The sequence below is a fragment of the Syngnathus scovelli genome, chromosome 3 (assembly GCF_024217435.2).
Source record: "Syngnathus scovelli strain Florida chromosome 3, RoL_Ssco_1.2, whole genome shotgun sequence".
Lineage (NCBI taxonomy): Eukaryota > Metazoa > Chordata > Actinopteri > Syngnathiformes > Syngnathidae > Syngnathus > Syngnathus scovelli.
Window position 1 is genome coordinate 11,469,402 of NC_090849.1, and position 27,505 is coordinate 11,496,906.

At 41.3% G+C, this 27,505-nt stretch overlaps 1 protein-coding gene across 2 annotated transcripts in view; it reads right to left on the reverse strand.

Annotated features, from left to right (window-relative positions):
• cux2b (cut-like homeobox 2b) overlaps positions 1–27,505 on the reverse strand; it is an 83,085-nt gene that overhangs the window by 15,540 nt on the left and 40,040 nt on the right. For both annotated transcript variants that reach the window (XM_049716750.2, XM_049716751.2), the window contains exons 4-7: positions 12,993–13,071; positions 5,281–5,421; positions 2,640–2,793; positions 1,196–1,272 (exon numbers count right to left, since the gene is read on the reverse strand). In XM_049716750.2, the coding sequence (XP_049572707.1) occupies positions 1,196–1,272; positions 2,640–2,793; positions 5,281–5,421; positions 12,993–13,071 (451 nt within the window). The remainder of the gene's footprint in view (positions 1–1,195; positions 1,273–2,639; positions 2,794–5,280; positions 5,422–12,992; positions 13,072–27,505) is intronic.

Here is a 27,505-nt window from a genome sequence, read left to right on the forward strand (position 1 = left end):
CCCTTAAAATTCGACGGAAATTTACGATTTTAAGATATATCCTTTGTATAAGTCGAGCTCAATTGTTGCATTATATTAAACTTCAAAATTCACTATGCGAAATTTATTGACGAAATGTGTTCAAATTCCGGGAGGCCGTGCGCATGCGGCTGTTTATAAGCACCGCGGAGGAGATCGCGGCCGGCGAGCTCGCGCACGCCGCCCGGCACCAACGGGAGGCCGGAAATAGCTCCAAGCCGAGCGGATCGGCACTTTATAAGCACCGCGCAGGAGATCGCGGCCGGCGAGCTCGCGCACGCCGCCCGGCACCAACGGGAGGTCGGAAATAGCTCCAAGCCGAGCGGATCGGCACTTTATAAGCACCGCGCAGGAGATCGCGGCCGGCGAGCTCGCGCACGCCGCCCGGCACCAACGGGAGGTCGGAAATAGCTCCAAGCCGAGCGGATCGGCACTTTATAAGCACCGCGCAGGAGATCGCGGCGCCTCATTGGACTTCCAGCGGGCCGCGCACTCGCGCACGCCGCCCGGTTCAAATTTTCTAAGTGCAACGCACAATGAGATGCATGAGAAACGGCCTTGGTTACCATCACATTTGAAGCAATGAATACAAAGTTAAATTTTATGACTCGGTGTATAAGTCGAGGTCGATTTTTTTCGGTCGATTTTGGATCGAAAAAGGTCGACCAATACACCGGCAAATACGGTAATCATAGTTTCTTTTTTAACCTATCCTGTCTGCAGAAAAAAAAGCCTATTTGTGATTTTTATAGCAAAAAAAAAAAAAAATTTAAAAAAATTGAGAAACAGTATGTCTAATATTAATTGTGCTGTTACATCTTTTTGGTGGTGAATGAACAACCTCTTTAATTTAGACAAGTCTAAACCAGATTTTAGCATGATGGATTGCAACACTGCAAACCATCCAAATATGAAACCTTGTATTAAATAAATACCGCTTTGAGAGTATTAAATTAAAAAAAATATGTATCAAGGGATTGGCAAATGGAGTGATAAAGCTTATTTTGATGTGTAGGTGTAATTCATGTGGCTGGTGGGTGTAATTACTTTCTATTTAAATGACTACTTGTATTAAGGAGTTACACACAATGCTGGTGCTCATAAATTAATATCTAATATTCATGTTTCATAAGTTGTAATTAACATTAGAGGATATGTCAGTGTTTCAAGCACTCACATGCATGCAGAACCTTGATTTTCTCTTCTGCCTCTGACAGCTTGCCCGCCAAACTAACGCCAGCATTCTCCTCCTCCCTGAGTGAAGAAACCATGTGACACATTATCACGTCAGCTTGTGTACACAACTTTATGCCTCAACATGTAGAATGTTAATACCAGCGTAGTTCCATCAATAGACAAAAGTGCTGTTAAGTGCCATTCAAGCATTTTAAGAGAACCTTTAAAGATCCACCTCAGGTCATTTATTTAAATGAACATGTGAACCACTTCAATTTCTCCTGTAAAATCTCATTCTCACTGGGAATATTATCAATGAAGAAGTCTCATCAAAGTTTTCATCAGTACTATTTGCTCCTAATCAATAGTTTTGTGTTGTTTTTGTAATACCCAAAGATGCCATCCATATGTCCTTCTCATTTTAAATGTGAGAAGGTTATAATGCTCCAGGAAACAGTAAATCTCACTTTTCACCCATACGAGACGACAAGGGACAATAAAACATTGTTTTTGCTGTAGGCCTATGCAAACACTTGAAAGGCAAACAGTTCACCCTCGCCCTCACTTAGATTATTAGACCACGATCTCATGCTGTGAACACCTCAGTATGTTCCTGTGGTTCAAAGGCTTCCTGCAACCAACCACAAGGGTCATTAGGAGATGAAATCAGGAATCTAGTGACACATTAAGCAGCTGCTTCGAGTGCACAGGAGGCAGACGTGCTCTGATTCACATAGGGACAACATTGAAGTTCTTACGCACTGCATCATAGGATACATTAACTTCTGAGACCACATCATCATTCCAGCCAGGAGTGTTTGCCGTTTCCTCAACAACAATCACATTCTTTGAATTGTACAGTGTCTCAAATAGCATCCAACCTTTTCTGGCTCATAGAATAATTATCCGACATGCCCCAGTTTGTGGGCTTGTGGAGCACCCCGTCGGATGTTGAAGTCAGTTATGCTGGGACACCACAAGGGACTGACTGTCTTGTCTCAATTTCTGTTCACCTTGTACACCTTTGACTTCCAAAGCAATTACGCAACATGCCACCTGCAGAAGTTCTCTAACAACACTGTGGTGGTAGTGGGGTGTATTCAGGACAAACAGGAGGCAGGCAGGTGGACAATTCAGAAATCATTCAGTCTTAACACGGGCAAAACTAGTTGTGGATAATCGGACCCACCACTCAGTCTATTACCAGATGCTACAACAGTAAATGGGGCTTTATCAAGTATGCCTGATCACATTTAAGAACTCGTTTAAAGACCGTAGTTTGTAACAGTTTTAAGATGAGTTTGCAAAATGGAATTGCCTTTCACAATCATAAAATAGGGGAAAAAAATATTTTTTTGATGGGTACCCTTCAGGCTGGTTCAAGTACAGACAGCTACCGAACATTTTGTGTTTCTGAAAGATACATGATTATTGGCGGTCCTCACCCTTGTCCCTCAGTTTGGTCCTGGTAGATCTCCTGTGGAGAGTCTGGCGCTCCGGGTGCCGGCGTGCTATTGGGGGTCATGTCAGGGGCTGGAGAGGTCGAGTCAAAATGGTCTCCAGTCTCTGCTGCGTTTGCAAAACCGTTGTCTGTGGGCTCTGTGTTGAATAATAAGGATATGAAGAAAATGGGAGAAAATGATTCACTTGTAGCAGAAATAACCCAACCAGGTGTATATGAGCAACCGAATCATTGTTAGAAGCAGACAAAGGGTCTGAATTAGTAAATGTTTGTGTGTGCAAAAATAGGCAAAAAAAATATTGTGTACACAGACAGACATGGAAGCTGATTTGCACAGAGGATTGCGTCTGCCAAATGTGCACAATTTCTGTTCAGTTCATTTGGCACGTTCCGGGAGGAGTATGTGCAAATAGAATTATTTAGCACGTGCAATGTAGTTTATCCTCCCTGAGACAAATTGCGGAGGCTGACTTTGTATCTTTGAATACCATGTAAATGAGAGGTGACATGGAAAATTGATCTTTACTACTCATGTAAACATTATTTGAAACTATCACGACCAATTCGCTTTTCAGCAGTGTAATTTTGGAATATGTGGAGGATTTAAAGGAAAGTCAACCCCCAAATCTTCTTTGTAATAATATGTTCTGTGCAGCCCAGCTAATCAAAACACTGATTTTGTTAGTGGAATATCAATTAAACAGGCAAAATCCACCTGTTTTTAGCCATCTCAGGGGGCGGCCATTTTGCCACTTGCTGTTGACTGAAAATGACATCACAGTTGCCAGGTCTCAGGTCACAACCAATCACGGCTCAGCTTCAGAAAACTTGCGAGCCGTAATTGGTTGACACCTGAGACCTGGGCAACTGTGACGTCATTTTACCTAAACTCAAAACCATCTATTAAATATAAATCTCCACCACATTAACACCTATCATCAACAACTTAAGCCATCTGTTGTAACAAGTGAACTCGCAATTAGCGCCTGCTATTTAGGATTTTAGTCCATCAGGCCCAAAGAGTTATCACCACTATCATCATTATCAATATTTCACTCATTTTAATTTAATTCACACCGTGTTCTATATTTTTGTTGCAGACCACGCAGAAAACCAGCTAACACACAAAGGGCATGCAACAACAAATTACTTTCAGAGAGGTTCTGCTTTGTTCCAGGGCCACCTTGACAGTGGCCATGGTGCAGAGAAGCACCTTTGCAACACCTAATTTGATCTGTTCACAGTAGGATTTAAATCATGAACCTTTGGTTTCACAGTCCAAATGTTACCCATTAACACTCATGTAAAGTAGCTTTGTGGAATATGAAAGCATGCATTACCATGTTCAAGGTTAGTGTACAAGATCTTGAATGATCAGACACCAAGGTCCTAAACGCACCTCAATCAAGGAGTCTTGTGCACCGTACTGATCAAAAAGTGTTTGGCAAAGCACTTCACAGTAAAAATTGGATTTGTTATGGGCTAATGAGCTCTCAGTAATAGAATGAGCACTTCAGGAGCACATTTTATCACTGGGAATACGTTTCAGAACCATCCTGTGATAACGAGAAATTACAGAGTAAAAAACACACACAATGACTCACACTTTTTAAATGAACACATGATAAACATATTGCTTTATTTGTCTTATTTGTCTTATTTCTGTCACCAGGGCAGCATCCAATCAGCCAAGCCCAGACTTCCCTCTTCCTACCTATTTCATCCAGCTCTTTGGGAAGGACACCAAGGTGTTCCAAGAAGAAAGAGTAGCGTGTCTCGAACACCTCATTGGCGAGTGTCCATGGGGCATCCTAACCAGATGCCTGAGCCATCTTTACTCTGAGCCAATCCCAAGCTTCTCACCCTCTAAGGGAGAGCCACACACCCTGCAGAGGGAACTCATTTTGCTCGCTTGTATCTATAAACGCATTTGTGTTAAAAAAAAATGCAAGTATAAAATGTATTGAAAACATAGAGTAGGGTCTGTTACGTTGGGCAGAGTCGGTGGGTGAGTGTGTGACATCAGCAAGTTTGCGTGTGACTGTCTGGGTGAGAGCTGTGACTGACAGCAGCTCCCGTGGGAGTGTTTTCACTCTTAATGTTTTCGATTGAAAAGGGGAACTAAAAAGTAGTGATGTTCGGACCAGGATTTTTTTGGCTTCCCATCCATTTTTCATACTGCGTTCTTTCTGATACCACACCACTGCCACTTTTCTTTTTTTTAAACTTCAGCCCTAAGGTGTGGAAGGAATCAAATACGGATTAAAAGGATGAGTTATGTATTTGGCTACACTTACAACACACATTGAACTGAAGTGTTTAGCTCAGGTATGGGCAAACTACGGCCCGCGAGCCTAAATCGAAAGCCAAAAACAAAATAATATATTTGAATCTTTTGCATCGTAAGCCTTAGCAAAACTCAATTTGAACTATACATTAATATGATTTATGCCAGCTGCAAAGAGCGTCAACGCCGGGCAGAACACACGAAACAGGATCAGCCCTATCCTGTGATTGAATCGGATTCTGTCCGATACTCACAAAAGAGCCGGATCAGGAATAATAATGATATTGGAGAGGAGGGGTAAGATGAATCCTAATCATGCATGTTTTTTTCGTCTGACCTGTCTTTTCAAGGCACTCCAGGTGTTTCTTCCAGTGCCTACTGATCTCCTTCACCAGTGCCCCGCTGTTAGGGGCTGAAGTTTGAAGTTGCTGCAGCCTCTCCTCCAGCGTGTGTGAGGCCTCCAGTACAGGAGCTGGATCTGTGAAAACACACACAAAGATGTGAAGGAAGAACTACAACTAATCACATGGTGTTGATACTTTTTGACTCCCAAGCATAAGACCGCACACGACTTTTCTCAACAAAAGTAGACTATACGATTGGGATTTTTTTTTTCCCCCCAGAAAAGTAACTTTTCACACTCGGGTGCCTTTGAAAAATATACAGGCTGGACATAATGCTAAATACCAAGTTGGAAGCCTTCCCCTTCTAATGAGTATTCGTATAAGCGAGTAAAGGACAAAGACAGAGATTGTCACAAAAAGGTGCCAAATATACACCTAAACAAAGTGTTGAAAAAGTACGCTCCTGAAGAGGGGGGTAAAAAGAGAAAGGGGGGGGAAAAAACAGGATTCTTTAGCACAACAGAGGAGCTATTTTGCAATGCATGCGCGGCAGCACTGGGCCCATGGGGCCAACTAGGAGGCTGCTTCTCAGCTAACAAGTCTCCTCTGTATCATTTGATCATTTAAATTATTATGCCAGGAATTCTCAGGAGGCAGCTCGGCACTCCACATCACAGGGCTGTTTTTAATCTTCGCCTTCCCTTTCTTCCCCTCCCGAAAAGTTCAACAGCTCAGAGAGAGTGAGCTGCTCTTGTTGTGTACCTGCCTGCTGAACACCAAAGGAGGTGACTTCTAGTGCCAAAGCACAGAGAAGGAAGCTCAGGGGAGCTCCTTGACAAGGGGGGCGAGGTGGGGGTGTCGAGATGAGGAGCCACGCTCGCGCTCACTCACACACACACACACTTGAACGCATGCCTTTAAAAACTCTAAAAGAGGAAAATGGCTTCTTTGCTCTACACAAACTTTTTTTCTGGCAGCTTTCATCCGCACATCTTATACTTGTGTGCCTTGCGTGAGGCCCCGGACTGCCGTGACATTTTATGAGCGATGGAGGCGCAACTTTGCCATAAACTCCCAGCAAAAAAATAAACACTAATCACAGACCCCCAAACTTCTGTGGTGTGCAATTTTTTGAAATTCTGTCTGTGCATTGCAGCGCCTTCTATCCCCTTTTTCATCAGACGAGCATTTTGCACCATTTAATTGATCGAGATATTTTTCCCAGGACCGTTTACAGTCAAACATTGTCTGCATTCATTGTTGCACCAACTGTGGAGATATTGCATCAGTCACAAGGGACATCACTATTAAGGGAAAAGCTCTTCTAAGACAAACAGGAAGCGCTGCTATGCTATCGACCCACTGTCACAGAAATCACTTTATCTGCCTCTTTCTCATATATCCTTTCAACTTTTTGTGATCAAAGGACAGAGAGATTATACCCGTACATGGATAAATCAGGATTATCAATCATTGGCACGGGAGGCAGTAAGGCAGGTCCAATAGAAAGCCACGGGAAATAACCCAAGTCTGTAAACAAAAGTAACTTGAGTTGAAGTAGAGATGAGGGGATCCGCTCAAAAGGCTGAGAGATTTACACTTACTGAAAGTCAGTGGATAGATAACTTTGTGAAATGTATCTACTAATTGGTGGTATTTATGGACAACGACAATGTGATGGTAAAAACCTTCACATTAAAACAAGCTCACATTCATTAACACTACCAAGCCTTTTAAAATACAGGATACTCACCCTTATATACACAGCATACTCAAATGGTTATTTTGTTCTGCAGCCCTTATCTTAGTTTGGAGGAAAAGGCATTTCTATTTGAGGAAATGAAAAATATATATATTTTTTTGGGTTAAAAGTATAATATTGATGGTTTTCCTTTAAGTCATTTAATTTACTGTTTGTACCCATTTCATGTTTACAACCTGTGAATGAAATTCTGTTGTGCTCCTTTTTTGACGCTACATGATATCACCCCATTTCCATAGCTGAGCAATAAAAAGCTGCTCAAAAAAGTCATTTAGCAGCTAATTTCGATGTAAATTAATTAATAATTATTGATATTAATATTTTTATATAACCTATTGATGCATCATTCTAACCATTAATATGAATAATTATTTAATAATAATATTCATTTTAAAATGTCAAAAGAAAAAAAATCTTTCAATCACTGAGTGAGGGTGTGGAGTCTGACTTGCATGCTCATTTCAAAAACCGCACTGACAAATAAATGCGGACTTTAGCCTGAAGAAGGAAACGTAACAGAAAACATTTTTCGGGTTTTGATCTTGACAGCCTTACACTGCTACTTTGACTTTAAAATTTATGAATGCGAATTATTGCAAAAGAGGTTAAAAGAGTGTGTGTAGTGTTTTATCTCGGTAGTGCTTCAAGCCTATGTAGGTACTCAGTCTTTTAATTATGTTTTTGCACAATTGCAGCTGCATTGATACAGAGTTTCATCATTTTGGATGCGCAGTAATGAGGATGCCATGATGTACTGGCTGCTTCCCCATGATCACTGGGTTACCGTTTCTAGGCTATTGCATGCCAAAGAAAAAGGCGTTACGAGACTCAAGGAGCAGAAGAGAAAAAAAACACAGGTAGACACTGCCTTTGGGGTCTAGGTGGGTACGGGAAGGGCGAAGAGTTTGCGCTGCAAAACAAGCAGGTGTGTCGGCTGGTTCGTCTTTGCCACGTCAGCGATAGACTATCATTAGGTGGCGTGGGCACAGTAGGGTGTACCATTTTGTCTCTCAGGGCCCTGTGTAATTACGCTCTGACATAATTAACCCAGCAAGCCCATTAGCCAAGCAGTGGCTGGCTGAAGAGAAGCGGGGGTGGGGGGCTATAATTATTTGTTGTGCACATGTTAATGAGGCCAGCTGTGTTCCCATCATACAACACGAACAAATTAATTTACAAGGCTGCGCTCAAGTTTTTTTTTTTTTTTCTTTTCATTCAAAACAGTGTTGTTGTTTTTTTTCTCCGGGAGTGGACTTCAAGGTCCATAAACATCTTCTGTTGCTGCTGCTGCAACAAACAGTAACAGTGCTGTAATAGTGCTGTCAAGGACCAAAATTAGGCTGACTCAATTTTGGAGCTGCATTTTCACCTTCACAAATGTAAATTGATGTTAAGCATTTACTGTAATTGCTGCCTTCACCCCGCTATGAGCACACCATTTATTTTGATTGGAAAACCATAACACGGCATATTCACAAAGAGGACTCGATTTTCTGTGGTGCATTTCAAGCCAACATGCATGATATGGATTTAGTTTAAATGAATTTGACTTGCGGAACGATTGGCTGCGCATTTGAGAAAGACATGGAAAGCAACATTTTTTGAAAGAGAAATGTCTTCTTTTCCCACAGAACTACAGAGAGGATCGAGAGGATCTTACAAGAAACACACAGCAGCCAGAAGAAACAAGTTCAGACGCAAACTAAATTTGACGGAACAAAATTATACAAGCTACACGTTTTTTTTTTTTTTTTTTTTGTGGCGTGCAGTGAAGTCGTAAGAAATAAAACTCATCCAATTCTTTTGTCTTCGCATTTGGGAACGGCACATGCACATAAACCTGCATTCCTACAGACACACTTGTTCTCTCTCCTGGTCCCTCTGGGTGTCCTACTCCACAGGGATCAGTTGGAGAGGCCCAGCTCTTTTATGAACATAATGCATTATTAAGCACCTCAAACATCTCCTGGGCCTTTGTTTATTACTGCTCTTATTAATCACTTGTGCATAATCACGTCCCACCCAGAGAGCTTTCATTCCCCGTCAGCTTTTATATGCCCTTATTTTCCAACAGACTGCCACAAACATTTACAGCATTCCTCCTCCTTGCCTGACTGTAGGTACTCAGCTGCACAATTACAATAAAGGCAGCTTGCTGTGCCTTGCAGGCCTCTCTGCATGTGCCTGTTTATGTTTGGTGGGGGTTGAAGAAGGACAACCATTCTTAATGCATTTGAATGGCTTTGAACTACTGAGGTCAGTGCTTTCTGATTTGATAATTTCATAGCTGGAGGGAGCGTTGGCTGTGAATATAGAAGAGATTTACAAGCCTCGTAGAACAGAAAACGGCACGCAACGCATCGTAACAGCTGACCCCAAACATTAGCAAACGAAGCGGCTGCTTGGGGTTCCCTGGCCACTAGAGGCTCGCACGAGGACTTTTTTTTCTTATTTCGTTTAACAAATTCAACACATAAACAAGGTGGGAGGGGAGCCCCAAACCAAATTCCACTCAGGGAGCCCCAAACCAAATTCCACTCAGGCTTGTAACAAAATTCTGCTCTTTGCTCTGCCCTGCAGTTCTATTCGTCACCACTAGCGAGCGCTGTTGCATTGTCAACTTACCTTTGTGCGCACACGCATACACACGTTTACACACTTAGTGGGGTGTATTCGGAACAGAATCTTCACAAAGTCTGATGAGCTCCCTGCTCAGATGAAAGCAGCTCTGTTCTAAAAGAGAGGTGGTGGGCTGGACCCTGAGGGAGGCGTGTGTGTGTGTGTGTGTGTATGTGTGTGTGTGTGTGTGTGTGTGTGTATGTGTGCATACGTGCGTGCATACGTGCGTGCATACGTTCCGTCATGTGTGTACGTGGATGTGCTTGCGTGTGCGTGAGAGGAGGCGAGGAAGAGCAAACACCTGGAGTGTCAGTCTCTGGGCTACGCCCCTGGCGACAGGGCCTCGCTGATCTCACAGAGGCGGCAACAAACGCTGACGTTCAAACGACAGCACACACATTCCAGGAGGAAAGAGAAGAATGAGACAGCAAGAAGGAAAGGTAGAAAAAGACGTGGGAAAAGTTAGATGCATCTCTGCGAAACTGATGAACTCCGGCAGAAGCTGACAGAATTTTTCCAGCTCTGGGTGATCACAACGTGTTTATCAGGACTGATCAAAACAGTGCGGAGGTGATATAAACATTGTTTGGGAAACACTGTTAACAGGCCCCTTTCAAGACTCAGACTGGGTTAGTGTGCACAGCATGAGAAGATGTCACAGGCAGATCAAAACATAGCACACTAATGAAACGCTCCAGTGGATTGACATCTCAGCTTAGGGGCCTTCATAAAAGGCAGGAAGGGATGGAACAAAAACAAAACTCAATAGCTTCCTCCAAGAAGTTTTCCTGTCGAGAGGAGCTGATTTCTGCTTAGCATTTACCGCTACATTCAAGGTGTGATTGCACTGCAGCATTATTTCCAAAGCATATCATTATCTCGCTCGCATCAAACAAACCAACGGGATCGGTATTCAAAGAGTGAAAGAGCTGCAAAGTGGAAAACTCATATGTGACCAGATGCTAATGATGGCCACGTAGAACAGGTCACATATTGAGCAGATGTTGTCCCCTACCTCCGTGTTGTTCATTAACTGCGGCCTGCTCTGATTGGACCGACAGCACACAAATGAGCGCACAAGCAAATACACTCTAGGGGAGAGACACTGTCAAATGAAATAATAAGAAAGGGGGGGGGGGGGGGGGGGGGGACATCCAGAGTTTCGATTAACGAGCATGTCGAGTAAAGAATGATTACATCTGTCAAAGAATCAGAAACACACGAGCTGTACAGCGTTGGCGCGAGGGGGGAGGGGTCGCTGAGTTGTTTTTGAAAGGCAGGGAGAAATGAAGTAAGGCCATAGCCAAATGACTGGCCTGCAGTAAACCTGGAGCCATCCATTCTCAAGTAGGATGGGACTTGTGACCTTGGATACCTGTAGCAGTGACAAACGGGCACAGAATAATGTAGGCAACACCGCACCTCTGCAAAAACAGGAAGAGCTCCCTGCAGAAAGACCTTGCTCTGGATTCCCATTGGTCATATGACACAACTTGAACCGTCTGTGTGTGTGTTTGGCATGGTAACTGCTCGTTTTAGGGAAATCCTGCGGCCAGTGATTGATGGGTGATCAGTCCCTCCATGATTAAATCAACCGGGTAAGGCTTCAAGCGTTCCCGTGTCCCTAAATATGATGAGCAGTGTCAAACCTGTACACAGACTTGAAATGAAGAAATACCTGTGATGATGATTGACTAAACATTTATGTTATATTATAGCTGGACTTGCATCTGAATGTTGCTCACACCCAGAGAAACAGAATAACAACACTAAGGCTATAGAGCGAAAGAAAAAACGAATCCACCACTGTTTATTCTATTCGGTGATTCTCTAAGCGTGGTACAAAGGGTGGTTAAATGGTCAAAATGCACAATGTTGCAGTTAAATGAAGTTATTCGATGGAAAGAGAATTACAATTATATTATATATACCTGAATTGGAATTAGAGCTCAGAGAGCACGCAAACTCCCCGTTCACTAATAGCGTTGACTGTCTGTGCATTACCACCAACAGTTATGCACCAAAGGTCTTTGCCAACTGTTAAAAAAACCCTGAAAGAATGGAAGGAGACAAAAAGAAGAAGTAGTAGTCCACCTTCATAGCATGTGAAAGAAGGTGGCGGTTATATTTATATCCTATGCCTTCCGCCAAAAGAAAGTAGAAGAAATATTTTTTTATCAAAAATGCAACTTTACATCTGGAGCGACTCACATGTTTTATTCTTCTCTTTGATGCATTTTTGACAGGTACAATTTCTACTCGAGAGTGTCGTATAGTCTAAAGAAATACGGTAATGGCGTGGTGCCACACGAAAAATAATATTTAACTGTAAAATAACGTTCCACTTTTGACTTTTTCTAATGGGACCTTTCTTTTCATATTCTTCTTATCTCTAATGAACTTTTTACTAAGTTACTTTGCAAAATGTGCTCCTGTGTTTAATCCAGGGGCTTTGACTTTCATATTTATATAGACAAAAATGAAAGTTACTATTGGGTGAAAAATAATGCAATGTTAAGGAAATGGCTTGTGAATGAATTATTTTTTTGGGGACGGTATCATGTAGCCAGTGAGAGCGAGAGACAATACTGAGCTGGAGACCTTTTCACGTCAGCTGCAGACTTTTATCTTTCATTCATTGAATTAGTGAACAGCTTTCTCTACTCTTGCCACACATGTTTCTCTGATCTGGAATAAGATTGGACCATATTTTGCCGCAGTATCCGGCGTACGTATGGATGGGCACTGAAATTAAGATCTGCAAAAAGTCTTTCCTCCTCTCTAAGCCTTCACCCCCTCTCTTGCTTTTCCCCAATTGGCCTCATCAGGCCCGCGTTCCACACGAAGCCAGACTTCAGTGGGGATTTTAATTGGCCCTCTACAATCATCAGCCAAACTCCTCAAGGATGTGTTCGCTCCTCAGCCATGTTAAGCAGTCTCAAGGACCGAGGCTGGGTTTTGAAGTGGCCTCACGCAGAGTTTTGGAAACCACTCAGATCATGGACTTGACATAAAAAATAGATAGAAGCCACAGGGTGTGGGGCTTTATGCATCTCATATCAATGTGCAAGCTTACCCCGTCGTATCACTTGAGCAATATTTTAGGATTTGTTGATTCCCCATTTGTTGATTTGTTGATTGCTTCGTAGACTTGACATGAAGTAACCATCGTTCCCCACATTCGAGATAAGAGACGATGGGGAATTAATTGATCTTGATCGAAGAAAAGATATTTGCCGAAATGAACCATTTCAGTGTGGGACTACTGTTTCTGCTGGTATTGTTTGGGAAGATAAACATCTACAGTCTTGGTGGGAGACTCACCTGGGGCCTCAATAAGCTGTTTGTAGATTCCGAGGAATGCAGACTCAGCTTCCTTACTTCGCTTGTTCAGAGCAACCACCTGCAGGGACGAAAAATGCCATTAAGTATCGGTGGATATAAATTTGCGGCGTATGATAAACAAGCATGGGTGGACTTTGAATACTTTCACTAAAAGAAGAAAAGCCACGTTTTGAAGAGCAATCTCTATAAATCAAACATTCATCTTCATACAGCGGGACAATACTCAATGCCCCAAATCAAAATGCGACTGAAATGATTTAGAAAAAGATTCCAGTTTAGCAAATCTCAATGTGACGAGCATCTAAGTATCAGCTCAGGGTGTGCTTTGATAGGCGGCACTTTTTTGGCGTTATGTGAGGATGGTAAGAAAGAAAGTGACAAAGTACTTTCCAGCATGCTTGACACGGTTTCTGCGTGTAATAAAGGACGAGCGAAGATGTGGAATTGTTGTTGAGCAAGAGTAATGAGATGGAAGATTTCAGTCCCATTCCAGGGGTTGACCATCGGTAGCCAAGGGAATGCGTGGATCAGAAGCGAGTTCAAATTATGGATTGGAATGTCTCTTGTGCTTAAAGGTATATTGCTTTATTGCATTTATTGGTTCTTCTTTTTCATTTTTACTGTGTGACACAAGTGGATCACAGAGCCACTTTTTGTGGGTCATGGGCAGCAAATGAATGAATGAATGAATGAATGAATGAATGAATGAATGAATGAATGAATGAATGAATGAATGAATGAATGAATGAATGAATGAATGAACCAATCAATTAATCAGTAAACAGCGATTTGAGATTATAATACACACATGTTTTTAGAGAATAGTTTTTTAAACATGATTGCAGAAGACAATTGTGAAATTTGCTCACATAGAAACTAAAATTTGTTCCCATTCTTCCTTGCAAAAAAACTCTACATCAAGTAGATTAGATGGAGAGCATTTGTGAAGAGTAATTTGTGGATCTTCCCACAGATTCTTAAAGAGTAAATCAACTCAAAACTATTCTATATAATAATATGTTGTATGTGGCCCCTCCACTGGTCTGAACCTGCCATTATGATTAATATTGTGGAATATGAGTTAAGCAGAAAAATTTAAGGAGCGGCCTTTTTGCCACTTGTTGTCGACTGAAAATGACATCACAGTTGCCAGAATTCAGGTTAGAACCAATCACGGCACAGCTTCAGAAAACTGGTGAAGTGTGTGAGAAGGGTCATATTTTTTTTCTTCTGTAATTCACAGATGATTGTAGTACATTCCATGACTTTCAACAGAAAATATTTTTGTTTAATCAACTATTAGTCATCAAAAAAGCTATGTCCTTATCCTCAGGATTTTTTTGGCCAACAGACACCTTGCGAGCTGATATTTGGCCGGATTCCTGTCGGCCTACACAAGACGGCTCACGTGTCGTCGCGAGTGACAGTGGCCATCCTCAGCAGCACCTGCTATCCACTCTGCTCGGCGGGTGACGCAAACCAATTAACAATTCATTAGGAGGGACAAAGAAAGTGAATTAGCTGCCACCTGGCTCCATGGAAAGAGAAGCTGCACTTGTGAATGTGGGCTACACTGCGTCTAGCTCCTGCTTACTAAGTCAAAAGAAAAGCAGAAAGTGCTGCCTCCAATTCAAATTGACATTTGTATAGTAGTCGCATTTCTTACTGTTGATTACAGCACTTTCATCATAAAAGAAAAAATAATAATTTCACAATGGCTGTAGACAATAATGGTCATGGTACACAGAGACTGTTTATTGGGGTTATAAATTAGATGTGTGGGATGAACAATAAGGCATCAGGATCCTTTGATTTACTGGATATGGCTGCCGCCTTGTCTGGGGAGGCAAAACGACAACATAATGTTTAAAGAAATATCATGACGATCAAGCAACCACCTCCTCCCCATCACTTCCACTCAAAGCAGCAGCTCAGAGGAGTTCATGGAAAATGTAAAAGGCCGGCGCCCAATCAATACAGATGCAATAGTATGTTGCTTTCAGCCATCTCCCAGCCAATACATTGTGTTGTTTCTTTTCTCCGCTCTACCTCCATTTAAATCTCTCCCACCTACCAATGCCCTCCAGAAAAAAGTGTAGATGTGTCAAGCTGCTCTACAAGTACTCCAAAATTGGGAGGGGTTTTGTACGACAAAAATACACACTGCGCAAAACAAAAAGGAGGACATAATTAGCAGAGTGTAACTTCAAGTCAGTCACACATCCAGGTTATCAAAATGTTTGGTTGGAAAGCACTAATGAGTGTGAATCGAGTTGTTGTCCAAATGAGATGGACAAGTGGAAAGGAGAAAAAAAAAGAGCAAAGCGCTCGATGAACGTTCTGATGATAATTTTGTTGGCGATGTCTTCAAAAAATGTCTTTCTTCTTGCGCCCTTTGGCTGATAAAGGGCCATTTTTGCTTTTTTTTTCTTAGTGGCACGAGTAGTTTGTTGAAGAGGTAGTTTCACTCATTTTTGGATGACGAAACAAAAGGATTGACTCGAAGACCTGGATCTTATGGATTGTCTTGCACTTTGAATTGTAATATACTTCTGAATGGAGTCCTCACTGGGTTCATTATTTGGGTTTCGATTGACTGTTGTTACTGACTTGTTATTTCTCATTGTTACAATAAAATCAATGCAGATTTTCATATGGTTTTAATTGATCAAGATTTGCGATGTGTGATTTGTATAAAGGTTCCTGATGTGTAATTGGTTCCTCTATGATTTGTCATTTCAAATTACATCATAATTAAGCAAACCATTGTTCACATTTTACAATTGTGAACGCTCATCCTCCACAGGTTGCTTGATGGCCCTGAGAAGAATGAAGATCATGTCACTGAGATTCCCAAATGTATAAAAAAAAAGCCTACAACCATATTCTAGTCCCTCCATCATCGTTTAACAAGCAGCAATCACACCATTAACCTGCTTAGAGAAGCAAGTAGACACATCAATCACAGGCAGCATCCGCTATGCATATGGATACCACACCCATGCCATCATCAAAGCACTCCGAGGGGTTGATCAGGGAGTCATTGTCATCCCCGTGATAATCCAGCGCCCGCCAAAAACATGGGATTCCCAAAAAAAAAAAAAAGTCTCACACTGGTAGATAGACGCACATATGGTTGCTGATGAGAGAGGCACGGCTCTAGGACCTCCGATGTTGCCAACGCTCGTCTGCCATTTTGGCTACACAACACAGCTCTGGCGCTAGCTGGGGCTCAGAGCACATTCTGTGCTTTTCGCCCGCTTTGTGATAGAGGATGAAGCCACCAAGGGAATGGGCTTGAACACAATTGGAGTTTACAAGCAAGAGTGAAGCCTGGGGTAGAGCACTAAGAGAGAGAGCCAAAGAAAACCTGTTAGCACTCCCCCATAACTCTTCACACAGCTAGCAAGTGGGCAGTGTTGCAGCCCCTGGGACAAGGCTGCTGGGAAATACATACGGTTGTATAAACCTTTGAGAATACCACCCTTGAATGAGTCTCTGTGCATTTATCTCCGTTTTCGGACAACCTACAGTAGCATGCTTTGAGCAGATTAAAAGGAAGCATGCGAATGATCAAAACTGTACAGGGAGCTTCACAAATGGCTATATCCGAATCCCAGAAAGAGCAAAAGCAATTATGCAGTCATCAATTAGAGTTATCACAACTAATGATTATGTAATTATCGCTTTAAATTATCCCCCTTCTGCCTTATCAGTTGGGCACACACATTTGCTTGTGTGAGGCAGGGTTGGAATGTTGCAGGTGATTATTGCGTGACGTGACGTCAAGGCCAACCCTTCCTTATTGTGTTAGCGAGTATGCATATGGAGGCTTAGATCGTTTTGAACTTCATTTGCCGCATGTGCGGGTACACTCCCATCTGCACAGCGTGCACACAGACATATTTTACACCTCAAGGTGAATGTGGTCGGTGCTGTGGCTAGAATGGGGACCGCAATTGTATAGTTCCACATTCCCTGAGGTCTCTAAATTACCTGTCATCTTCCCCATGATGCAAAGGTCAGTGCACAATCATAGGGAGTCCATCCTAGTGTGGCGCTTACAGAGCGCCGGTCCAGCCCACAGGCTGACAGCATGTCACAACAGCCGCCGTCGCACTCCATGCTTATTAGACAAAAACTGTGTGAAGTCCACTACTACCCCCAGTCAAAACACCTTAGAGAGAGGAATCAACTGGATCTTTGCTCTTGCATGTTAATGTCAGAGGCACAAAATGAGCATTCACTGTGGTTACGGATAATGTTTTGACAAAGACTAGAGCTGATTAAAAAAATATATAGTAGTCCATTTTCCCTCCCGTAAAATTACAAGAACCCAAGGAAAGCATGAATGTCAGTAAGCATAATAATACAGAATTTATTTGTCAAGGATCTCTTATTTTCAAATGTCATTGCTTTATAATGGTAAAATGTTTTAGATTTTAAGACTTAACCCAAGCCCCTACAGGAGTACATCCTTATGTACGCCAGTGTATTTTACACATAACATGCAAATGGTTTAGCATTAAAACATTAAAGACACACATTTCTCAATGCAAGCACAAAAATACAAGCACAAAATGAAGAAAAAATGAAAAAAACCCTTCCTGTGCTCTCACACATGCCTAAAATGTCCTTCACAAAAAGGAAATGCATTAACGTTTTTTCAAAGAACGGCTGTCGCCACTGACTTTTGTTTGTTTGACTGTAGGTCCAAAGGCGACGATGATGAATTGGTGTGGATTGACAATGATGTGGATGGAGGAGCGGGCCAGTGGTAAACTCTATTGCAATATACAGTAGTCTTGATCGTGAGAGGCCTTTGTGTCCCGCTGCACACACGCACACACTTGAATCTGGGAGCATACACACCCACACAATACACAAGCGACATTTGAGGGGAGATTTAATCATGGTGACATGCATCGCAGAGCAGGAGTAGCAACATGGCGGTGGCTGTGCCCATTTCTGGGTGCAAAGTGAGATGAGCAGTCAGCACACTGACACACATCTCGTCACTGCGTCAATTCAGATCAGCGCTGCCTGTCAATCAAAGCCCCACTCTCACAAGTGGCTGATGCCACTTCCACTCAGTCACAGAAGAACCGGCCCCTCAGACAAAAGGCAAAGCTGACCACGTCACTATTCCTTTGTGGAATAATAGCAATCCACTCGAATACAAACACATGGTGCCATGATAGCAGCGGCACAATCTCCTTTATCTGCGACTTTCTTGGTTGTCGAGCCCCAAATCTGTTTGTGTCTTCTCTCTTCTCACCAGTGATGCTATCGAAGACTCAAGAAGCACAACAGAAAAATGAGGAGGGGCAAATCAAAGTCAAAGTCTGCTTTATTGTCAATTTCTTCACGTCAAGACACACAAAGGGATCGAAATTGTGTTTCCTACTACCCCACGGTGACAAGACATATTACATATTACATATTATAAATATATATATATATATATATATATATATATATATATATATATATATATATATATATATATATATATATATATATATATATATATATGATATTATATTACATAGGTCCACGGACAACAAAACATTCAAGTAAACATTACAAAAAGTTCAATGAATAATAAGAGCAATTAATAAAAAATAAATAAATAAATAAATAAATAGATAAATAAATAAATAAATAAATAAATAAATAAATAAATAAATAAGAGCAACATGGTTGAAATGGCTGTTACTCTTCATAAGTTATATTGTGTTTGTGGAATGTGAAATTAAAGTATTAAATTAAGGTATTGTTTTTATCCATTTCAGGGGATGGCCATTTTGCCACTTGCTATGGTTGTGTTGCTCAGGACTCTGGTAAAGACCAATCACGGTCCATCTTGCAAACATCACATGACCAAACTCAGAAAAAAGGTGCGTCGTTACCTGAGCCCTGAGCAACAATGATGTCATTTTCAGTCGACATAAGTGGCAAAATGGGTGCCCACTGGGATGGATAAAAGCTGGTGGATTCAGCTGTTCAACTCATATTTCACAATGCTGTTTTTACACAGGCAAGGGCACATAGAACACAAAATTGTGAAGGAAATTTGGGGGTTGACTTCCCCTTCAAGTCCTGATCCATTTACGATCCAGCTGGGAGCTTATATGGCCATTTTTATACATCAGAGTTGAGGAACTAAAAGTCTTGTGCAGAGGATTCACCCCTGGTTGCTCATTATAGCTCCTCTGTGGAGGCTCCTTGATACTCACTTCTCAATGCTCCTTTAAGATAATCTAGATGCTCCTTGATGCAGCAGCGTGAGAACAACCTCCGGGTCACGGTTGAAGAACTGAGGCACGAGGAGCTAGGAGCATTGCAATTAACAGTCATGAGATCCACCCCATGACATGTTAAGAGTGAAAATACAACTTGATCCATGGAAGTCTCACGAGAATGCTTTTTCAGGAGCCTTTGCAATTGAAAGGACCCCAAGATTTTCAAGGCAGATGGACGCCAAAGAATACAGCTTTTTGATCTCATTAACCCAGCTTTACATTTGGTAGTTACGAGCACTTTACAAGTGAAGGAAACAAATAATCAACTACTAAATTACCCTTTGAGAATATGGACTGTTCTGTGTTAATATTACTTTTTTATTGCAAACAAAAATAAAAAGCATCACTACGTAGGTATTTGTTTTTGTTGTGGTTATTATGAGATATGTAAGAAAGGTGTATTTTTGTATTTCATGTTTCCTACTTCACTTATTTTGTGATATATTATATTTTCTTCCTTTGTAGTGATTGAAACATAAGTGGGCCACAGTCAACCCGAGTTGTACTGCGCTGGTCTCTCCATCAAGCAAGAGCAGTTTCTAGGTACGGCTTTCAAAAGAAGAGACGACAGAAATGCTATGATACTCTCTTGTGATCAAAACCCAAAGTCACAGCAAAGTCAATAGCTGAGAAGATACAAATGGGGGTAGTCAATCAAATCTTTTCTGAATGTCTTTGTAGTTGAAAAGACAAAAGTTGTCATTTAATTTGAGCGCAAACTTTCAAGTGTTTGATGCAGCAAATGACCTATACCTTGAGGAAAGTGCGTCTTTCATACATATCTCGCTTTGGCAGGATGGGAAGGAATGGGGGAGGGCTGAAATTGAGATAAAGGCACAAGCTGACGATCTGAAAGAGTGTGTAGCGAAAAGTATCGTAATGAGAATACCTGCACTAGATTTCATGGCTGGGAGAAGCATTAAAAGGAGAAAGGTAGGTAAGGGCTAATTATAAAAATAAAGTGTCCCCGTTACCTCGGCACCGTACAACCCAAGTGAACAAACCTCCGACAGATGGGGTGTCATGGGTAACTGTGCCAGAGTGAATCAAAGCCCTCCAGAGTGATCAGAGCCTGGCAAGCGCAGATCCATATCTCAACCACAGACACGTGTTGACACTGCTTCTCCAGCTCTTCCTCATACCAGTCAAGGTGAGACAGCGTGACACGAGCAAGGGGGCTCCACAGTGATGGATAACTCTCTCCACCCACTTTTCCTTGCGCTCGCTCTTTCAAGCCTGGTGACTTTCCAGTGAGGCAATTATCATTGTGAATGCATAATAGCCTAATTAATTACACGTGTCAGTGCTGCCTTTGTTTCAGAGAGGAGGAACATTCCAAAGAAGCGTACGCGAAACAGAACAACACCACTGAACGATTCTTTGACCGCATCCACAACACAGCTGAGAGAGAACTGCGGAGACAATGTGCCAGACAATGTGCCGTTTTATGCTGAGAGAAGCAAAAGTAATTAGGTCAATAATCGCTTGATAAATAAGTCAGTCTCGATTGTAGGACTCTCAGTCAAGCCTCGCTATGTATCACACATCACAGACCAGAACGTCTCGGGTGGCAGTAGATTCAACAATGGCAAACTTTCCTTACGCGGCCTCACTGACAAACAAGGCATATCATTTGTCCTGTCAGATTTGCCGATTTTTATTCATTGTGGAGCAGGAGAGTCGAAAACAATTGCGAAGGAGGAAGAAAAAAAGACCTGCAAAGGAGGGGAGTGAATGATGGGCTAACCAGGGAGGAGAGACAGCAGATATTCCAGCTACCCCCCCTGAAGAAGACAAGCATGCGTTGCATTGGGACTGTACGCGTGTACCGTTCAGCATGTCTGTGTCTTTCTGTATGGGGGGGGGGGGGGGGGGGGGTCTCGTGGCGGTAGGCTGATAATCCCTCCACGCCTCCAGGCAGTAGGGGCTCGTTGTAGAGTACATCGAGTCTAATAAGAGCGGGCGCCACAGTTGTGCAGCCAGGAGAGTTTTACATAATTAATGACTGTTGATGTTTTCCAGGTAGTCGCTCGGCAAATTCACTCCAGAGTCCGCTGCCACCGTCATGGGCTCCACAGAAAATGAGGAACAGAGGAACAGACAGCTTACATTTCAAACTTGAGTGAGGCAATTTTGTAGTGTCCTCAGACATTACAGAGACAGGGGGTTCCGGGCCAATCATTTGACTTGTGTTAAAAGTATGGTCAGAAAAAGCTTTGCAGCGTCGACAGAGACTTTGCGCTTTAATGTAATTTTTTTTTTTAATGATTCTTTATGTTGTGAAAAACACAAAGACCGAAGCGCTCAAGATAACAGCTGATGGCTACTGATGATCATTCATGTCTGTATGAATCAAAATGTCGATCTTAATGTGTGAGCTCGGGGGTTTGGGTTTGGATGTTCCAGACGGCTGATGGCTTTGGAATATTGGAATATCGCTGGGAGGCAGTCCATATTTATACTAGAGCATGTTAAATTAAACATTTAAACACGGTACCCAGGGAAGGCTATTTTTTACTGCTCTTAGCCCACAACTCATTATTAATTTGTAATAACCTTTAAGGCTTTTTGATGTCATGCATATTTTACAGAAAAATATCACTCCCAGTCAGGCTCGACGCCATTGACAGGTCAGAGCGCCAGCCAAATGGGACCTCGTTCACTGTTGTAAAAGACCAGGTGAACGAGACGGATCATAATGGATCCTTATTTAATGCGTGCTGACTTCAACCCCCGTCATTTTTGAAGCAAAATATATTATTTCTCCTAACTGAAGGTTCCCACTTCAGTAATGTCCACAAATAAGCCTGAAACCCAAATGCTCCTGCTTCCTTTGCTATCAGTGCACGTCATATATTGAGTGATCAGAACAAGTTCTTGACTCATAGCTTACGTATTTTTAGAAGTGTTGCACTTTACCGTAAGATTGTCCTCATTAGAGTCACGGCTGAGCTGGATACACAAAAGGTTATGAGGACACAGCACTGGTAGCCATTAAACCACAGGGTTCTTATAGACAACATGATCCTGATTCTTGAGTGAGTCCTGTAAGCCAAGACTAAAAACCAAAGGTTTTAGTTTTTAAGCATTTTACCACCTATACCCAACCAACACCGCATGTTAAATCACATTGAAGGTGCTAGCTGTAAATATGATTTACACCGATTGGCAAGTTAGAGTCAATTCACCTAGCGTGCTTGCTAACAGGTATGCTCCACACAGGAAGGCCTGTGCAGATTTGAACTCGGAATCTCAGATCTTTGAGGCAGATGTACAAACCACATCCACTGTGCTGCCTGCATTGAACCTTTTTTTTTTTTTTTTTTTTCTTTAGATTGTTTAGACTGCAGGGGTGTCAAACTCTTTTTTTTTTTTGTCATGGGCCGAATTGTAGTCATAGTTTCCCTTGGAGGGCCATTATGACTGTCAGTCTCTTCTATATTTATATACAGTATAGGCTCCACAATAAACTGATGAATAACTAGTTTTGAAACCAGAAACCTGTAAAAAAATGCTCAAATAGTTTAAAAAGATGATTGGTATTAAAAATTGTTAGCAATAACTCTAATTGCAAAAAGTGAAGACAATTTGTAATTTTAATAATGACACACAGTCGATGCAAAATGTATCTTCTCGGGCCACAAAAAAATGATGTGGCGGGCCATATCTGACCCCCGGGCCTTGGGTTTGACACCCACTGTTATAGTAAAGCAGAACATTTCAGGTGAGCGGGAGGGAATTAAGGGACTTAGTCTCCTTATTACATTCTTAGAGGGCTGGCCAAGTCCCATCTTGATACGCAGTCTGCTGGGAGGCCTTCCATGCCCGCTGGATGCCAGCCTAAAGCTCATGTACACTGGTGCCAACACGCCACTAAAGCTGTAAAACAAATGAGCTCTGTTTGGTTAATGTACACTGATTGACCTCTGCTGCCAGGCAGTTGCTGGCATGATTGTAATGACCTGCTTTCATGGTAACTAGACAACGTGACAGATGTGAGGGGCCATTTCAATTTGAGTTATGGGTGAATGCATTCTGCTGGGACAATACAAAAAAGTGGTGCAATTTGGAATTGGAATGCCATTTAAGGCAGTTTTGAATTCCCATCATGCTTCACGTAATGGAAGACAAGCATGTGCTACAAGACTTCGGTGCTTCTCCCTCGAGACCTCAGTTCATCAAACATTTGCATGCGTTGCTTTTTTCCCCCTAGTTTAGTCATCTAGTACAATGAATATAGAAGTAGCTATTTATATCCTATTTTTGTATGATATTTAAACATTCTGGGTGGGTTGTTTGCAATAAGTCAAAAGATTTACGTGTGATTTATATGTGATGTGAAATCCAAAATTTTCAAAACGCAAGCACCACGAACAACTGTCTAACATATTTATTGTTAACTTTGATGAAGGAATACACCACATAGCTCTTCATACTGTAAAGTCGTAGTGATTTCTCTCAGTTGTAGTTATGTCATACTTTGGATAATACTTTTTTTCAATTGATTTATACAGCTTAAAGGTCACATGGGATTTAAAAAAATATATATTTATCTTAATCTCCATATTTCTAATACCACCAAACAGTGGGGTTTTAACAAAGGCGTGTCGGTGTAGACATACATATAAATATATATACACACTTATGCACATAGTTATATATATATACTAGGGCTGAAACTAATGGTTAGTTTAATAATTGATTAATCTGTCAATTAATTTGTTAATCAGTGAATCAGAAAAAAAGATGACATTTCCATCCTTTGCTGAAAAAACAGAAAAAAAAATTTCAAACTGACATTGCAGAAAATGCAAACAAGCTTTCCAAAGTAAAAGCTAATGTTTTATTTATTTACCTTCAGAGATCTCTACAAGAATTAGAGGATATTTTCCATTGCGTAGCTGAAATTTTGAGCATTTGGGGAAAAAAAATCATTAAAGAATTTGTCAAAAAAATTAATTAATTAGCAAAAATAATTATTGCCTAAAGTAATAATTAATTAAATGTAAAGATGCACTGTCAAATGTATTTTTGGGGGGTAAAAAATGCAATGTTGCCAACATGATAAAGAAGACGTTTTGAAGCACTAAATCAATACAAAGCAGCTTTGGAAACAACTTTTCAGCAAGCTTTATTTATAGGATCTGACTTTATCTCTTGGCTGCTGATGGTTACATAACGTACCATATGCACAGAGTGTAGGACAATTCCGTGAGGGTTATAAATAAAGAAACCTGACGCACTACTGCAGCCACTGTGGTTTGGGCAAAGTCTCACATGGGATGTCATAATTCTGCAGCGTTAGCCCCTGTGCTATTTAAGGGTCTGCCTCGTTAGAACATCCGCTGAAAGCTGAAAAAAAAAATTTAACAAACGACATTTTATTTAGGGAAAAAAAAAAGGGAAAATGTTCATGGAGGCGCATTGCATTACCAAACCCGATGCATTAGCAACTTTAGGGGTGAAGCGCAAACACACAACCCAAAAGTGGGTCGAGGTTGGCCGCCGTGCTACTGCTCACACAACTGTGGTTGTGTGTTTGAGCAAAGAGGCCATAAAAAGTACACATAATATGTTTGCCTATCATGGGGATAGTGCGATTTTCTGTGCATGCTTGCAGAGGCCCTCTAACGCCACAGTCGCTGGCTGATTTAGTTAGGGAATAGCTGCCTGTCCTTCAGGTGAATGGGCAGAGATTGGTCTCAATATTAGATGTAATAAAACAAGCCCATCGTTGGATCTCATCACACCTTCAGCTGTCCTTCATATGTCACCCAGTGGGAGAGACATGCTCACAAATAACCGTACTGCACACACGCACACACACACTAAAAAGGAGAGGGGGGGCATTTATACACAAAGCTCAAGAAAGCCTTTAAGATTTCATTCATTCATCTTCCAAACAGCTTATCCACCAGTGTTTGAGGTAAATAAAGGTTTACAAATATCCATCTGTGTGACAGCTTTGTTTGAAAATAGTCCATGTTATAACGTGCAGACCTGCAGCCAATGTATGTATACGTTTATTTTTATGGCTTAATCGGGTGCATTTTGTACTTGTAGTCCAGAAATGATGGGAAATACAATGCCATTATGTAGCGTATATATTAATGTTCCCTTGGCTTCTGAAGAACATCTTTTAGGTAGCTTCTAGCGAATCGCTTATTCTGCATGATTGGTCGTTACCTAAGCCCTGAGCAACTGTGATGTCATTTTTAGTCAACAGCAACTGGAAAAAACAGGTGGATTTTTCTACTTAATTCTTATCCCGCAAAAATATAATACAGTGCATAAACAAGTGCGGGTACCAAAACACATTATTGTAAAGAACATTTTTGGTTGGACTTCCCCTTTAAAGAAGGTCAAATGAAGCTGACCTGTAAATGTTTTTTCTTTTAAGATTGATCTGGAAATTTCAGATATTTTGCACGATTCATCTTTAAATTTTACAATTCCAATGAGTAGCCTTATTAAGGCTCCATTTGTCCTACATGACAGTCCAAGCGGAATAAAAACAGACGGCATATTTACCAGTAAGGATAAAGTACACATTGCAATGTTAAATGTGTCTACCTAGTTATGACCAACTATAAATCTTTGGTAAATCGATGGGTAGAACACCAGCAAATTGATTAATACTGATGTTACATGCCTTAAGTCTCTGATGGATTGCAAACTTATACATACTGCACATTTATTTCAAACATTATTTTGGTGGAGTCAATGGCGAGAGAAGATTTCTCCCTCAAAACGGGAATTTGGATTCATCTTATTGTGCCTGTGCCGTATGTCTGATTTTATCTGGTTATCACACTTCCCACTACTGGATTGTGTTCAATGGGGAGGCCATATTTTGCTATAATATACATGTGATCTATTTAGTTATTACATTTTTGAAAACGTTTCCATCTTTTCATCCATTTATGTTACAGCATATCCGGTGCTAATGTGAGAATTCTCAATGACAATTATCACCCATATAAGACTCATCCTATTTGGCTTCAGTTGACCTTTGAACCTTCCAATTGTTAGCATCCAGAAGCAGGCAACCAAAGTGCTTTAGCTTGCAGCGTCCCCTTGCTCCTCTCCAAACTGAGTCCCCTTTAGATTAAGAGCCACAGTCCTCCTACCAAATCCAGTGAGACCCAATTACAGGGACTTCAGCGAGCACAGATGTAAAGTTACTGCTTTAATTGAGGGTGTCTTTAACACTCTCCTTAGGCCACTATGACCACTTTATGGCTCTGAAGAAGAAAAAAAACAGAGGGCTCAGCAGTGGCACTCATAACGCACATGTTTGAGACGAAAGCAAAGCATACTCTGATCTGTGGGCTTCCATCTTAAAAGGGTAGAGTGTAATTTAGAACATCACATGTCCAGTGGAGAAATTAGAATGAAAACAAGCGGATGTCTGAACAAAGTAAAAAAAATTTTGGTGATGAGTATGTCAGTAGCGTTTTCGTGCTCTTGCAGTGCCTTGTTATAATGAAGACACATGTTAATTAGAATTGCAGTTAATCCTATATTAGAAGAGACCCAAACTGTCAGGTCAAATTATAAAGAATGGGCCCTAATGTTGGCGCATGTGACATTTAGAGCTGCTATCTCTTCAAGCAAAATGCTCCCTAGGTAGCTTGGCCTACTTCATGCTGTCTTTATTTAAATTCCCAGTTTCTTTATTTTTTAGGAAATGAGCCTCAAAAAGCACCATTTCCATAGAGCATAAGCTCAGAGAGGGGGAAACGCTACGTGTTTTTTTGCAGTGGGACAGCAAAATCTGACAAATACCACCATCTGTAAGATGCCAGACTCATGGCCTAAAAAATACACTGTAGAATTTGAAAGAACAAAAGTTCAGAGACTTAGCCAGAAGCAAGTTTAACTTTTTTCCTCGCATTATTAAAGATAGGCTTCATCATTTTATCAATTCATCGATCACCCACAAGGAAGATGAAAATGGAAAAATAATGAGGCCGATGAATGCGGTGCAAAAACACAGATGTGGACAATTAAATTACCTATCCTGAAAAGAGGAGGAAAATAGCAGACTGTTTTCTAAAATAAAATTTAAAAAAAAGAGAAAGCGAGCAGTTAATTTTACTCGCTGCATATTTTTAATTACCAGATCAATCATAACTACATACTTCAGCTCAGCAGAAATAAAATTGCAAGTCTCAATGAAAGACA